Source organism: Pangasianodon hypophthalmus, chromosome 8 (assembly GCF_027358585.1).
Source record: "Pangasianodon hypophthalmus isolate fPanHyp1 chromosome 8, fPanHyp1.pri, whole genome shotgun sequence".
NCBI classification, from domain to species: Eukaryota; Metazoa; Chordata; class Actinopteri; order Siluriformes; family Pangasiidae; genus Pangasianodon; species Pangasianodon hypophthalmus.
The window spans coordinates 13108679-13122730 of NC_069717.1; the positions used below are offsets into that span (position 1 = coordinate 13108679).

At 39.7% G+C, this 14052-nt stretch overlaps 1 protein-coding gene across 1 annotated transcript; it reads right to left on the minus strand.

The window, feature by feature from the left end:
• Window positions 1–11: 11 nt before the first annotated feature.
• Window positions 12–13876, minus strand: dnajc5aa (DnaJ (Hsp40) homolog, subfamily C, member 5aa). Its single transcript, XM_026926559.3, has 5 exons — window positions 13723–13876; window positions 6072–6205; window positions 5567–5780; window positions 4952–5123; window positions 12–2903 (listed from the first exon to the last, which is right to left on the minus strand). The coding sequence occupies exons 2-5, from the start codon at window positions 6179–6181 to the stop codon at window positions 2794–2796; spliced, it is 606 nt and encodes a 201-aa protein (XP_026782360.1). The 5' UTR covers window positions 6182–6205; window positions 13723–13876; the 3' UTR covers window positions 12–2793.
• Window positions 13877–14052: the final 176 nt, after the last annotated feature.

Consider the following 14052-nt stretch of genomic DNA (forward strand, 5'->3'; position numbering starts at 1 on the left):
GAGAAGAAACATTTGAAATGTTCATAAACATTTATTTTTACACCAGCAAATCAGATAAATGTATGTTTTCTTTTGGACAGACAATAACCATGCTACAACATAAAGGTCTATAGTTATACTCCATTATTCCGTGTATGTACATGAGACCTTGACCATTTAACTAGGAGTAGCATAGTTTCACAGCCACATCCAAATAACATACCATCTGAAACAAGGACAGTCTTTAAAAACATGACAAAGGTCATAAATAAAATAGAAAAACAACAGATTACCATTTCACTATAATTACACACATTTTAAGGAACTGTGTCCTGCCCATGTTACTCCATTGCATTTAACTTAAACATGTTGCATTTTCCAACATTTCAATGTAGAACCCTTAATGGGCAAACCAGTGTAATTTTGTGGAGGGGGAGGAAAAGCCATCAAAAGCAGGGACACACAAGGGGGGAAAGTTTGAGAGAGATACAGAGAAAGTGTCAGAGACACAGAATATCTATCTGCAGAGAACTGTGCTCAAAAGCCCAGTGTATACAATTGTGAAATGGTTTTTAGCCTTTAAAATCCAAAGAAATAAGTGTGAACAAGGCTGGTGATGTGGTTAGTGCAGTGTAACATAAGCCACAAAACATAACACAACACCCTGAATGGAGGCTGCATGATGGTAGGTGGTAAAAATGTATGAATGTGAAACGCAGCTTGGCATTGGTATGCACATGTATGGCAACTTCAAATGGCTGTGTTTAACTGTACAGCACCATGAAAATCCAAAACAGGAGCTTTACACAGAAAAAAAAAATGTAAACAGAGCACTACTTACATTTCGGACTGATTCTATCAGAAAATGTACAGGGTGGTTCAAAATAATGTTAACACTCACTGGCTACATTTTCCACCAGTTTTCTTTTCAGTACTGTTTTTCTACCAAATTGAGTTTGGAGTAAAGACGAACTGTTGTGTCTTAGTAAGCTAAGCTCCTTGTGTTAGTGTTGTAGTGTCGTGTTAACATTTTTTAATCACCCTGTTCATATGCTAAGAAAAAACCAAAATAAAAAAAGCATTACATTAATTGGTATTATGGAGGAATGTCACACATTGGCTCAGAGCACAATTGGTAAAAACACACTTGCTTTTACTTTACTTCACTACATAGTATGTGCAGGGGTGAAATACTGTCCATCACTGCTGACAGACATCTCACTCCAGCTCGCATACAAAAAAAGGAGTTATGACACAATAGCATGATATAAAAAAAATAAATAAAAAAAAACATGATGCTTTAAAAACAGTAATCACAAAGAGAGAGTGTAATGGTGTTCAGATGGATGCCTGATGTCATTTTACACAATTAGTTATTTAAATTTTCATTACACTGCTGACATTAAATCCTTGTACCTTTTTTCAAACTGAAGAACACACTGCAGTCAAAGACACTGTTTGCTGCTGAATAAACAACTTCCATCTAGCACAGGTAATTCGTTCACAATCACCATGATCTCTTGGCGCATATAGGGAGAGGAGATGCACTCTAATAAATCACTAACACACATCACCATGAGCAATAACACACTTGAATAAATATGAGCTAACAATTACAAAGTAAAAATGCACAAAATATACATATACTGTACAGACACACAGGGTGTGTACATTGTATATCTATATAAAAACATTTTTTCTTTCCTCTTTACACACACACTGGGGATGTATAGTCTGATATGATGGAACAGAATGTTTCAATAGTAAATCCCTTAAAATGGGAGTATAGGGATACTACCAAGGCAAAGTGAGCTAGATAATACGACTGATGCTAAGAATCAGAACATGCTACGAAGACAAGATCCCAGTAGCTTGATCAGGCTGCTACAGACACCAACACCCACGCTGTACAACTTCTGATCAGCGACTGATACATACTCATTTTGGCTCATTCCTTTTAACACTTCAACACACTATTTAAAATCCAGATGGCATAAATAAATATTAAGAAAATAGATTTTGGAAATATCATGTTTGGCAGCATCTTTTGCATCACTTTTGTCTATTAAACTCAAATAACTGATGGGGAAAACAGTAATGCTAAAGACTAGAACTGCATTTAGTGTTTAGGTTCAGACATAATAAGACAATTAACACAGAGTGCAGACAGTTAACATAGAGTGGATAGTATATTATATACAAGGGCCTAAAACCGTAGATTTAACCTATTTTGTGTCCGATTTCTGTCCCCCCAGAAGTGCAATGGGAAGAATGAAAGCATGCAGTGGCAGAGGGGAAAAAAAAAAAAAGGAAAATCCTTAAACGTGGCTTTTCTTACAAACACATGCATGTCAAGTACATCATTTCAACAAGAACGTCCATCATGAACTCCTGACTGTGAGAAAAACAATGCACATAAGCAGACCTACTGTGTTTAACCTCAACTACTGACTGGGGAACAGTGCATGCTACAGGACAGCAAGCAAATCTGGCTGGAGAGGAGGCTGATGGAAAGGCAAGTCTGGAAGTCAAAGGCCAAAAAACAAGAAAGAAAATATCTTGTATTCTTTTTTTCATTAAACTCCTTATTATCAAGCTACACTGAGGTGAATGTATGCCACTCTGGAAGAATGGGAATGGTGGTGGATATGAGAAACGGGTGGGAATGTCTGAAAGAGTTCAGCTTGTGTTCCACTCTCACTGGCTTTTCTCCCTGCCAATGGTGGCTTTTTCTTTTAAGTTGTTGGAGTTGCTCCTCTGCTCGTTCCTCGGACTCAGGGGTGGGAGAAGAATGGCAGCTGGAGAGAGACGGTATTAGTTGAAGCCGGTGTCGGTCCGGTAGGTGGTGTGGTGGCCGTCGGATGTTAGCTGGGTGGTCTCTGTGGCTGACGGTTGCAGGACAATGGGCTCGCCTCCACCAGCCTCTGTTTAACCACAAAGAGAACATTTACAATAGCAAAGATTTGTGAATTGAGGCTCCCAAGAGCAATAGAAAAGCATTCGCCCTATTGTCCAGAGATCATGAGCTCGAATCCTGATGGCGCCACAGCCATCAATGGACGGGAATCCAAGAGAGCAACATTGCTCGTGCTCTCTGGGTGGGAGGGATGGCACTCTCTCTCTCCCTTATCAATCACAGCGACACTAGCCAATCGTGGGCATCTGTGAGCTCATGTATGCGGAAGAGGGCGAATAGCTCTTTCCTCAGAGTGTTTTATGCCACCCCATGACGCAGCATGAGCAGCAATTTGAGAAGAAGTGTTTGGCTGGCTTCATGTCTCGGAGGAAGCACATGCCAGCCCTCACCCTCTCCATTTAGTAGCTGTTGTATGATAAAGGAGAGCTGGCTGGTGGGTGGGAATTGACAGATGAACAAATTGGGGGCACAAAAAAAAGGGGGGGGCGGGGGTGTGTGAAAAGAAATTTGTGACTTGTGTGTTACTTCATCAACCCTACTGTTAGATTTTGGTAAAGTTCATGCTTGCATTTAAATATGCTGCAGCAAAAACAGTTAAAAGAATAATGACTTGCTTCATATTCTGTACTATTGGCACCCTTCAAAAGAATTTACAAAAAAACTATTGTACTTCCATACACACAGTTCATTCAGCTGAGATGACTGTACAGATGGGTGACAAATTAAAGGAATAACCAACATAAAGCATTTAAGTAGGTGTTAGGCCATCACAAGCCTCCAGAACAGTTTCAATGCATCCTGGCATAGATTCTACATGTCTCTGGCACTGTAGGGAGGGATGAACAGCGTTCTTCCGAAAGATATTCCGTCTGCTGGTGTTTTGTTGATGGTGATGTGGTGACGGAGAGTGTTGTCTAACACACTGCTCCAAAATCTCTTACAAATGTTCAATTGAATTGAGATCTGGTGACTGTGAAGGCCATAGCATATGATTTGCATCATTTTCATACTCATCAAACCATTCAGTGACTCCTTGTACCCTGTAGATGTGGGCATTGTCATCCGAAAGAGACCACTCTCATCAGGACAGAAAAGTATCATCACAGGATAAAATTGATCAGCCACAAAAACTTTGTATTGATTTGCAGTGACTCTTCCCTCTAAGGGGACAAGTGGACAAACCATGCCAGCAAAATGCACAACAGAGCTAGCGTTTTTTCCTTTAATTTGTCACTTGTCTGTATATTTGTTATTTCATAATATAACCAGGACATTCCTCCTTCCATAAGTAATATATTCTTTACAATGTATTGAATTATGAAGATTCAAAAACAACTTGCATAACTGTCATTGTCAAGTGTAGTGAATGAAGAAAACCCAACTAACTGCATGCAGAAAACATTATGTGATTGCCCTTAAATACATGACTTGGTAAGGCATCATAATAGATACCCATGTGTATGCTGAGAGACAGGAAAGGGGGGAGAAAACACGGTCACATTAATTTGTACCAATGGCATTTCTAAAGCTTTTTTTTTTTTTTCCAGTCGTCTGTATTATGCACATATCACAAAAATGATATGCTTTTTTAACCAGTGTTGAAATTCACACCAGATTTTTTTTTTAAAATGTACTGGAATCACAGAACGATGAATGTTTTAAAATTTAGTTCATGGTTGAGGTCACCTTCATACTGTTCCCACAGTCAGTTAAAGAGCAAGATCCTGCAGAATGATTAAACTGGTCATTACAGTGTTATCTACAGCTTGTATAAATCACCACATATAACACAATATCCTTATACTTTTCTATGATCATATCATTTCTGATGCAAACATCTAGGTTTGTAGGAAAGAAACCTGGTAGAAACTCACTCATGCTGTGCTCATTTAGCCAAGATCTGTTCGGATGCGAAAGTTTTAACATAAAGAAGACATTTTATTACAGACACTACCATCCTGTGAAATGAACACCGTGAGCAATTACATAAAAGATTTTAAACAGACTACAAAACCGGAACATGTCCACAGCGCAAGTTACAGTGTAGCATCTAACCTCTCTCGTCAGACTGCAGCTGGGCCTCCAGGTCTTCAGGAGAGACGTAGAACTCCTGGTCCTGTCCCTCAGGTGGCCGTGGTTTACACTTTCCACAGCAGCAGTTACAGCAACAACACAGACAGCAGCAGAAATAGCAGCCTGTAGCCAAGCCGCAGAACACAAAGAGCGCCTGCAGAGGGAGACAGAACGTGCCATAGAACAGGGAGTAAGATGAGAGAAGACATGGATTATTCCAGAAAGAAGAAAGAGAGCCATCTGTAAGCAGGTGATACCTTAAGTAAGTATATAATATATTAAATAAGATGTAACATAAAACTACTGATGACTACGGTGTGAAACAATAAGCCCCCTAAACGTACTGCCTTTACGTTGTTATGAAATAAACATTCATTACACAAGCGTACATATACACTATATGGTAAATATCAGGAAATTAATGCTGAAATTCTGATATATCGTCTCATATTCATCTTTTGATCGCAAATCCAAATGTCTTCAGCGGATAGCAAAATCAAAGACACTGGTTTTGGTGTTCCAATGCTTTCTTAGGGGAATGTATGTAAAACTCAAGACTAAATAAACTTTTCTGACATTTCTTATGCACAGTCTGACCTTGGCCCACCAGCTGGACAGGACAAAGTAAGTGTTGACGTTCTCCTCTCCAAACTGCTCGGCTACGTAGAGCCCCAGGGAGCCGTACTTGTCATAAATGTTGCGTTTGGTAGGATCGTTCAGGATGGCATGGGCATTGTTGATCTCTTTAAACTTTTCCGCTGCCTCTGGATTGTCCGGGTTCTTATCAGGGTGGTATTTCAGGGCCAGTTTCCTTTGAGAAAGAAGTTGACAATTGCTAGTATTACAGCTGTTCTACTATAAAAGTGTGTGGTGGTCAGCCGGAGTGTAGGGCTGGTTTGAAAAGCTGAATTGGTATGGGCTTGAAATTGAAATATTTTCCAAATCAGTGCACTGATGTATTTTATTTCATGAACAAGTGTTATGGTGACTGCTACGGTTAGCCAGACAACAGCTGTTATATCTCATTATCAGTATAGGTGTGAACAGTGCATCCCTACTGTTAAGCATGGTTCATTCTATTTTACAGACATTTCACACTCACCTGTAAGACTTCTTGATGTCATCAGTGGTGGCCAGTTTGTCGACACCCAGCACATGATAGAGGGATTCTCCAGAGGTGGAGAGGGTGCGCTGCCTCTGCTGCTCAGTCATGGCAATTTACGTTCTTAACAATCTGCAAAACAAAAAAGCTGCTTAATGACTGCACATAAACCAGCAGTCCAAAAAGCCTAGCTCAGTTCAGACACTTCATTTGGACATTAAATTTCATCACACTTTAACAGAATCCTAGCGGTTAGCAGCATTACCTCAGTCATAGATATGTCTAACCACCCATAAAATTAAACCAAAGCAAGCAGCACACAACAGTTAGGGATTAAAAAAAAAAAACCCATGCATATTGCTAAACTGCCAAAATCACAGGCCAACCTGCTACTAGCTAGTGCTGACTGGAAAGAAGCATATTTAGCGTTATCATTAATAGCTAGCAAAGCCAATGTACTTAATTTGTTATTAAAACAATGTTCAGCACTATATTTATATATAATATTAAATCCTATGTATATATATAATTTTAAGATGTTTAGTTGTCTTTTGTAGAAGAGTGCTCTTGAGTATCATGTTCTTTTGGGAATAGGACAGGCTTGTTGTTGCCAGGTATCATGATTGTTTGGATTGAAGCCGGTAAGCAGTGCTTAAATGCGCTTTCTCAAGAGCTATGTAAAGAAAGGTAATGTTTGGTACAATGGAATTGTAAGTTCTTGTGTGTATTACTTCATATACGTAATTTACTCATTAATGATTGTGCAGCAGCTAAGCCCAAGTGATAAAGAGGAACTGTACGTTCCTACGCTGCGATTTTAGTGTTGCAAGTCTACAATCGTTATACTATTTAGTCGCCAGTAGATGTTCCTACTACTGGTTGCCACAGTCAGTGGGTGGCGCAACTGTGTGCTCTTTGCCATTGCGGCCATCTATCTGCGGCAAAAGCGCAAGCGGCAGACTGTCTGCGTCCACAAAACAATTCAGCCTCGCAGTCAGCGTGGTGAGTTCCACTGGTACAGAAGCTGCGGTTGGATGAAGTCCGGGTCCAGCAGTATTTCAGGCTGGAGAGAACTCAGTTTGCAATGCATTCTTTTAGGATTTAATCAACGAAATCTGATTGCCTATGAGGTAAGGTTACTCAGCTAATCATGGTATTGTATGCTATTTGTCATGTCACACATGGTCGACACAGTTAATAATGTATGCAGCCAGAGACATATGAAAGAACTGGCCAATTGCTAACTGCTAGAATTAACTTTTCATTCATCTTTTCTGCACTATAGTATCTGACAGGAGACAGATCATGTGCGCTCTACTGTGTTCACGCCCACTGGTAGTCACTGCACCAAGTCACTCCAAATTTGCATTAAGTTAAACTTTTCTCAACTTTGCCGCGTCCCTGGACAAGCCCACATCTAGTCGTCAACGGTCGCAGTCGCTCATATCGCCAGCTCTCATTGAAAATGAATGGTCTCCAGTTGCTTTGTTGCTGCAAGTCGCTGTATGTGCGAACGCCCCTTAAGCCTCTTTAAGCCTCTGCAATTTTAGACAGGTTTACATCAGGGCATTTCACTAAATATTTCACTTTATTTCCAGACCCAAGGCTGTTTCAAGCTTCAACAGAGTTGAAGTAAAAGAAACCTTTATCCAAAGTTTGACAATGCTGTGGAAGGTACGCAGATAAAGCAGACTTCTAGAGGTCTTCTAGATAAATTAAGCTAAAAAAAAAAAGCATTATAAACTTAAGTGACTGCAGCTTAAAAACTAAATTATGTTAACGCAGGGCTTTTGTGTACTACAACAAAGCAGTACACAGAGCCTTCGAATGAAAGCCTTTAAGTGTCAAGTGACTGAACCACTAATCCAAGCAAAAACAAAGCAATGTTAATTAATAAATTAAATAAACATTATAAAAGCAATAATGATATACCTGTCATCATTCTTGCAAAGCTACAGATAAAACTGTATAAGTGATCCAAGGTTGGGAAAGAATTCATCTGTATGAAAAGTAATCTGTGATGTTGATGCCCTCCCCTAAACAAGCACAGAATTAATCCGGATTATGGACTCCAGCATGTTGACGAGTTGCTTTAGAAGTAACTGTATCTAACTGTTCCATGATACTAAAGCTATATTCAGGCAGGCAGTTCAAATCCAATTTTTTTGCACGTCCAGTTTGAGTGCCCTGTCTAACTGTAGCACACATGGTTGTTTACACATGTCGCTGCATGCAGTTTAAAGTTTGTAGCCTTGTATTTGTGCTTGTTTTGGGTGTGCTACCTTTTCTTTGTTATTCACGCAGTTTGTTTCTTTTTTCTTCCTCTTCCAAAAAAGCAGTACACAGCAGGCATTCCTGCTGCACTAATTGCCTTGTTTGTACACGTTTGAATGTTTGAGAAGCAAAGGAATGATCTGATGTACATCACATCCTGTAAAGAGTACTGCAGTGTTAGTACTTTTAATTACAGCCTTCAGCAGTTTAGGGGCTCATGTTAATATTCCTGACTTATTTTAAACCACTATTTAGAAGACCAGTGGTGTATGCCTGTCATACAAATTAAATACTTATTATTTTTACACTACAGTATATACCTCCATCTAATTATTTATAGCCACTTATGTTTTATCCGACTCATGAGGCGTTAAACAGGAACTCTGTACTGGCTTTGAGACTGGGAAACTTGAATCTCAGATTTATGTTGAAACACAAAACATTGTCTTAAATTTGTAAAATATAAACAACATCTCACAACAATAATGGTAATGCTGGCAAATGAGCTGTAAATGTTTATCCCCAAACAAAACCAGCCAGCTACACTGGGCTGTTGAACCAAACATCACAGTTCAAATGCTTTTCCAGTGTTTATAATATTAATGTGCCCCAAGGCAAAACAAACTAACATTTGAATGTATAAGACTTCCTGTCATAGTACTCATGCTCAACACACTCATTTAGCCTAAACAAGCGCTTCTTAAGGTGACTAAATGACCCTTGTGTTACCTGATGTAGGAAAAAGGCTCTGAATAAATGCAATGAAATGCCAAATTTGGCTAAAATGAAGAAGAAAAAAAAAACATCAGTATGGATAAATAAATAAAAACAAAACCGATTTTCTTCGCTTGGTAAAGCCACACAATTGTTATAATTTTGAAAAAGCCTATAAACGGTTGCTATGACAGCAATCCTACATTACATAGGAATAGGTATAAGTGAAATGAGGAAAGTTTGTTAAAAGGTAACTTATACTGGATAATATAAATGGAAAAAGCCTAAATTAAGCACTCTGATACAGCTGAAACGAACAACGTTGATGTGTCATTTATCTACATGCGTACAGTAGTTCACCCTCCACGTGCACTTCCCTTTAAAAAAAAAAAAAAAAAAAAAAAAAAAAAGGCAATAATTTCCCATTAGACTAAACTGTAGTAAAATGTAAGAATGTGTTTTCATGTATATGATGACACTTTAATTTTCAACTTATCCCGCAGTATCATATCTGCCAATCACTGCCGATAGACGGTTTCTTTTATGAATATCTTTTAAGAAGCAGCTCAATAAGAAATGTTTAGTCCCACTTCAGAGAACTGTCTGTAATGTTTTTGTGATAATGGCCCCAGAGCGCTAGGAATTTTATGTGGGTACATAACAGACAACTCCAAGACTCCTTCATGAGATATATACACTGATAAGCATCCACAAAATTCAGCCAACTAACCTCTCCCTGATCTATATAAAGAATGAAACAGCACGAAGCCACAATGTTGCAAATCAACAGCAATGTGATAACATAGACTCGAGTGATAATCCTAGCTGTCCTCCTTTCTGTCAAAGAGAGACAAAGGCAGCTATTACTGAGGGTTTCACTGAAATAAATGCAAGAGCCAGTCCTACTATAGCTAAAGATGAAAACTTTCAGCTTTGGTTTTCATAATAAAAATCACAAAAGTGGAATAATTCTCTCCAGCTGGCATTTCTCACAGTTCTTGCGTACATGAGCCAATCTCTACAAACAGTAGTGTAGGCTGCTGAACCTGGAACAAATCCGCATTTTGTCTTTTGCTCCAAAGTAAAGTGTATTTTGTAATCAACATTTTCAGAGAAGAAGCCACAGCTTGCAGCTTCGATATAGTGCACATCAGTGCGAGATTTAAATACTAAAGCCACTTACATTAATTAGAGGTTTAAATGGAGGACTGATCAATACTGCATTAAACTACAGCAGAAGGTTCTTCTCCTTCTCTGGTCATGATAAAATCGTATATTTTCATTACCTGCACCCACTATCAGTGTATTCAGCACTAGCTTGCAGTTTTTATGAAAAATCAGCTGGACATGTCATGGTGCTGCACGGTATGTGCTTTAGAGTACAGTGGCCACGTAGGGTTAAAGGTGTGAAAAGCCAGATGTACAAAATTTGACAAATTCAAAAATAATGAAATCACTTTTTATCAGGGATGCATCAATAGCAATAGAGGTACATGTTTTTTTTTTGTACTCGTTATTACCAGTACTGATACAGAAATGAGTAATCTACTCAATCAGGGACACCACACTGAGCTCTGTCTGTTTCCCTGCTTTACATCATGGCCAAGAAAAGTGCACATGTGCATGTCCATGCACTTAAGCTACCAGGCTTGTTAATGTTAGCCAGTTGTTCTTAAATAAAGTGCATTATCTGGCTACATTAGTTATATTTGACTGACTAGGGTAAGGAGTTGAAAACTGCAGGTTTTGCTTCGAGCAAGAATCCCTAGATGTCAGTGTCCAGTAGTGGTGAACGACTCACCTAGCGTCGTCTGTAGACATTTTTCTCTCCTAGCCAGCATTCACAGCAGAGTCGCTTGCTGCTGTGTGCTACTAGCAATGAATTCCTCATGCTGAGTTTTCTTTAGGATGTTTCATCCGATTACTCATGTTTCCAGAAGTTGCTATAGTTCCTTGATATTTTCGCAGAGCACAGATTGCAGTCTGCGTTGCTTTGATTGCCATTATAAATCATGAAATAAGTCCAGATTGCCTGCATTTTGTGTCATCTGTTCATTAGCATGACATTTTACGTCACATAGTATCAGCTGGTATCAAATGTTGGTACCGGACCATTTTTTTTTTAACAGACATCAGTATCAGACTGACACCCATGACCAGTATCAGCAATGATGCATCCCTAATTTTTATTTTTATTTAGATTTATTATTAGCTTACTTTATTATCAGTAGCAAGCTCGTGTTTTGCACAGGTGCATAGAGCGACCTACCGTATGAACGTTCCAAGCCACTCACATACAGAGTGTCCTAAAAGTCTCCATACGTAGGGGAAATTAACACTTTTTCGCAAAATGTAACTTTATTTACAAAACATCCTCTACATGATTGCCATTTCTTTGTAAGCTCACACTGAGTCGTCTCTTCCACTCATCACACATCTGGTGTTATGCATGTAATTGCATGTCCATCGCAACCTTGCGACAGCTTCCCGATCCAGCCTTGAGAACGATTCCAATACATTCTTCTTTCGTCAAAGACATTCTTAAAGGCTATCTGAGAATATATATATATATAACATAAACTATGTATGAAAAAATTTAGAACACATTAATTTCCCCTATGGATGGAGTCTATTGGGACACCTGTATAATCAGTATCATTCAGTTAGTCAGTAAATGAAAATGCCTTCTCTAGGCTTGCTTACTTGGAAGACTGGCAAAAACCATTATAATCAATTTAAATGGGCTCAGTGACGATTCTTTGAAAGTATTAGATTATGTAACGTCCAAAGGGCCTTAGAGAGAGTTCCCACAGAGTGAATATGAAATGTGCTTTTCCTGGCTGTTTACAAATCCTAACGCTGGCCAACCGATAGGATAACATGACATCACCAGCCCCTATTCAGAAGAATTACCCATGATTCATCTGCTGATTCACCATTTTCTCATCAGCTGCTCAGTTAATGTAGCCTTTCACTAGATATCACTGTACCTTAAGATCTTATGATCTTAACCTGGTAGAGGTGCCTTCTTTCTGAGACTGGAGCTAAAGTACAGTAGTGAAAGATCATGGCACTACAGTTTTCCATTTTGTCCATAGGTGAAGCAAGGCCATTATAAACCACCCTGGTAAGTCTCTTTGAGATTACTTAGTAAGTCAATGCGGTTTGCAGGGAGTGTGATGGTACAGTTTACATCATGCTAATTGGTGGTCATGAGCCTCATAGCGCCGGTGCAAAGCTAAAGAAGCACCATGCCTTGCCTTGGCTCATCGACTATATCAGAGATAAACGGAAAAAAATATCCACAAAGCATTCCTTTAACAAGTGTGGATAATACAAAGTCATAGGGAAAGAAAGGTTTCAGCTAACACTCTATAGATTTCTTCAGTTTGTCCCTCTATGTAGAACCCACATTTAGGCAGCCAAGAACCCTTAACTGTCCTTGAGAAATCTATTTTCGCAAATTATACCACGCCTGCTACTTGCATGTTCGGTATGGCTTGGGCTTATTTCCAACTAGCACAAGAGGTTCTAGTGCTTGTCCACTGAGCACCCTTCCGCTGACTCTCCTGTTTCAGCTGGTTTACTCAGCACTGCCAGCCTCTGACCAATGCAACACAATGCATGATCGTGATGGTGCACGAGCCTGGAAAGGAAGCATCGACATTGGGAATTTAACAGGAGGGAAAGATCTGCACTGCATCCAAAGACACTAACAGGAGAGAAATTACATATAATTATAAAGATGTGCAAATGTTCCCATACTCTGTGCTTAGTGCATGTTAGTGAGATACTTTTTTTTTTTTTTTTTGAGATAAGAATATGTGGAGGTGTGGAGGTGTGAAAGTGAGACCAGCTCCCAGATATACAGGTCAGGAGACATAAACATACATTTAGCTCATTGCAGCACACTATATGTCATTATTGTACAAGTATATCTGTATTGTTGGAAAACTCAGAAGATATGTATTGTTGTCTGTAAAATAAAACACAATTGTTGCAATATTTCTCCCATAAGCATCACCATGGAAGTAAATCTTTCACCATGTAAATCTCCCATGGCAGAGATGCATGCTGAGGATACTAGTACAGCTTAATAGCACCATTTCAGATCAGGGAACAGGGATGTACCGGTTCAGGTGGAGACAGACCCAGAAAATAGTTTAGCTACACGTCAAGGCGCAGTTTTAGCTAAATAAATCAGGCTTTTTGCTTTTATCCTGCTGCTGCTATCCTGCATCAAAAAGGAGGGGAAAACAGCAAACGGCCTCACCATTCATTAGACACGGCCAAGTGAGCGTCTCAGCTCTGAAATCACGACCAGTGATTGTGCTCCAAATAATACGCCAGTAAATATTCCCGGGCATGGTACCGGTTCATAAGAACAGACTTCAAGCTGACATTTTATGACGGATTACTTTAGCGATGAGATTCAGAGTCGCTAATCTCCATCTTGCTAGTCACCGCATCCTATGAGCACAGTACACTGGCTAGCAGCGCGCTCCATAGCATCCATATTGGTTAGCCTGTTAGCTTGAGCTCCCTCTGCACGGGATAAACCAACATTACAGAGCTGGACACTAGAGAACCAATACATCACCATACCGGTGAAAACGCCACGTTTTCGTGTATAAAAACTGCTAAGACACGAGGGCGACTCACCTTTTTTTTTGGCGGCTTCGACAAACTGCGTCTCGGTGTAATTTCAGCGCAGTAACAGTGGTGTTAATTTCGTGGTCGCATCCCCGTGAGCCGCGCGCGCGTACGTGAACGCTCAAATGCAGCAGCAGAAGTCTGTCGCTCGGCTCCGCCCACCAACAAGCACGTAAGCGGCGTGCGCGTCCCCGCCGAACTAAAGCGCGGTGAAGATGATGTGATGACTGTATACTGTACTAAATGATATGGAACAGGGCGTCATATAGGTTTTAGATGAAGCCCATATTCTGTAGCCCTAGTGTTTTCCCCGAGCACTTCAACACCAATTAACTGTTTA

Coding starts and splice junctions, on each gene's coding strand:
- dnajc5aa (XM_026926559.3), bottom strand. CDS start 6,181: ATGACTGAGCAGCAGAGGCAGCGCACCCTCTCCACCTCTGGAGAATCC. Junction 5,781..6,071: donor GACATCAAGAAGTCTTACAG/GTGAGTGTGAAA, acceptor TCTTTCTCAAAG/GAAACTGGCCCTGAAATACC. Junction 5,124..5,566: donor TGTCCAGCTGGTGGGCCAAG/GTCAGACTGTGC, acceptor CTCCCTCTGCAG/GCGCTCTTTGTGTTCTGCGG.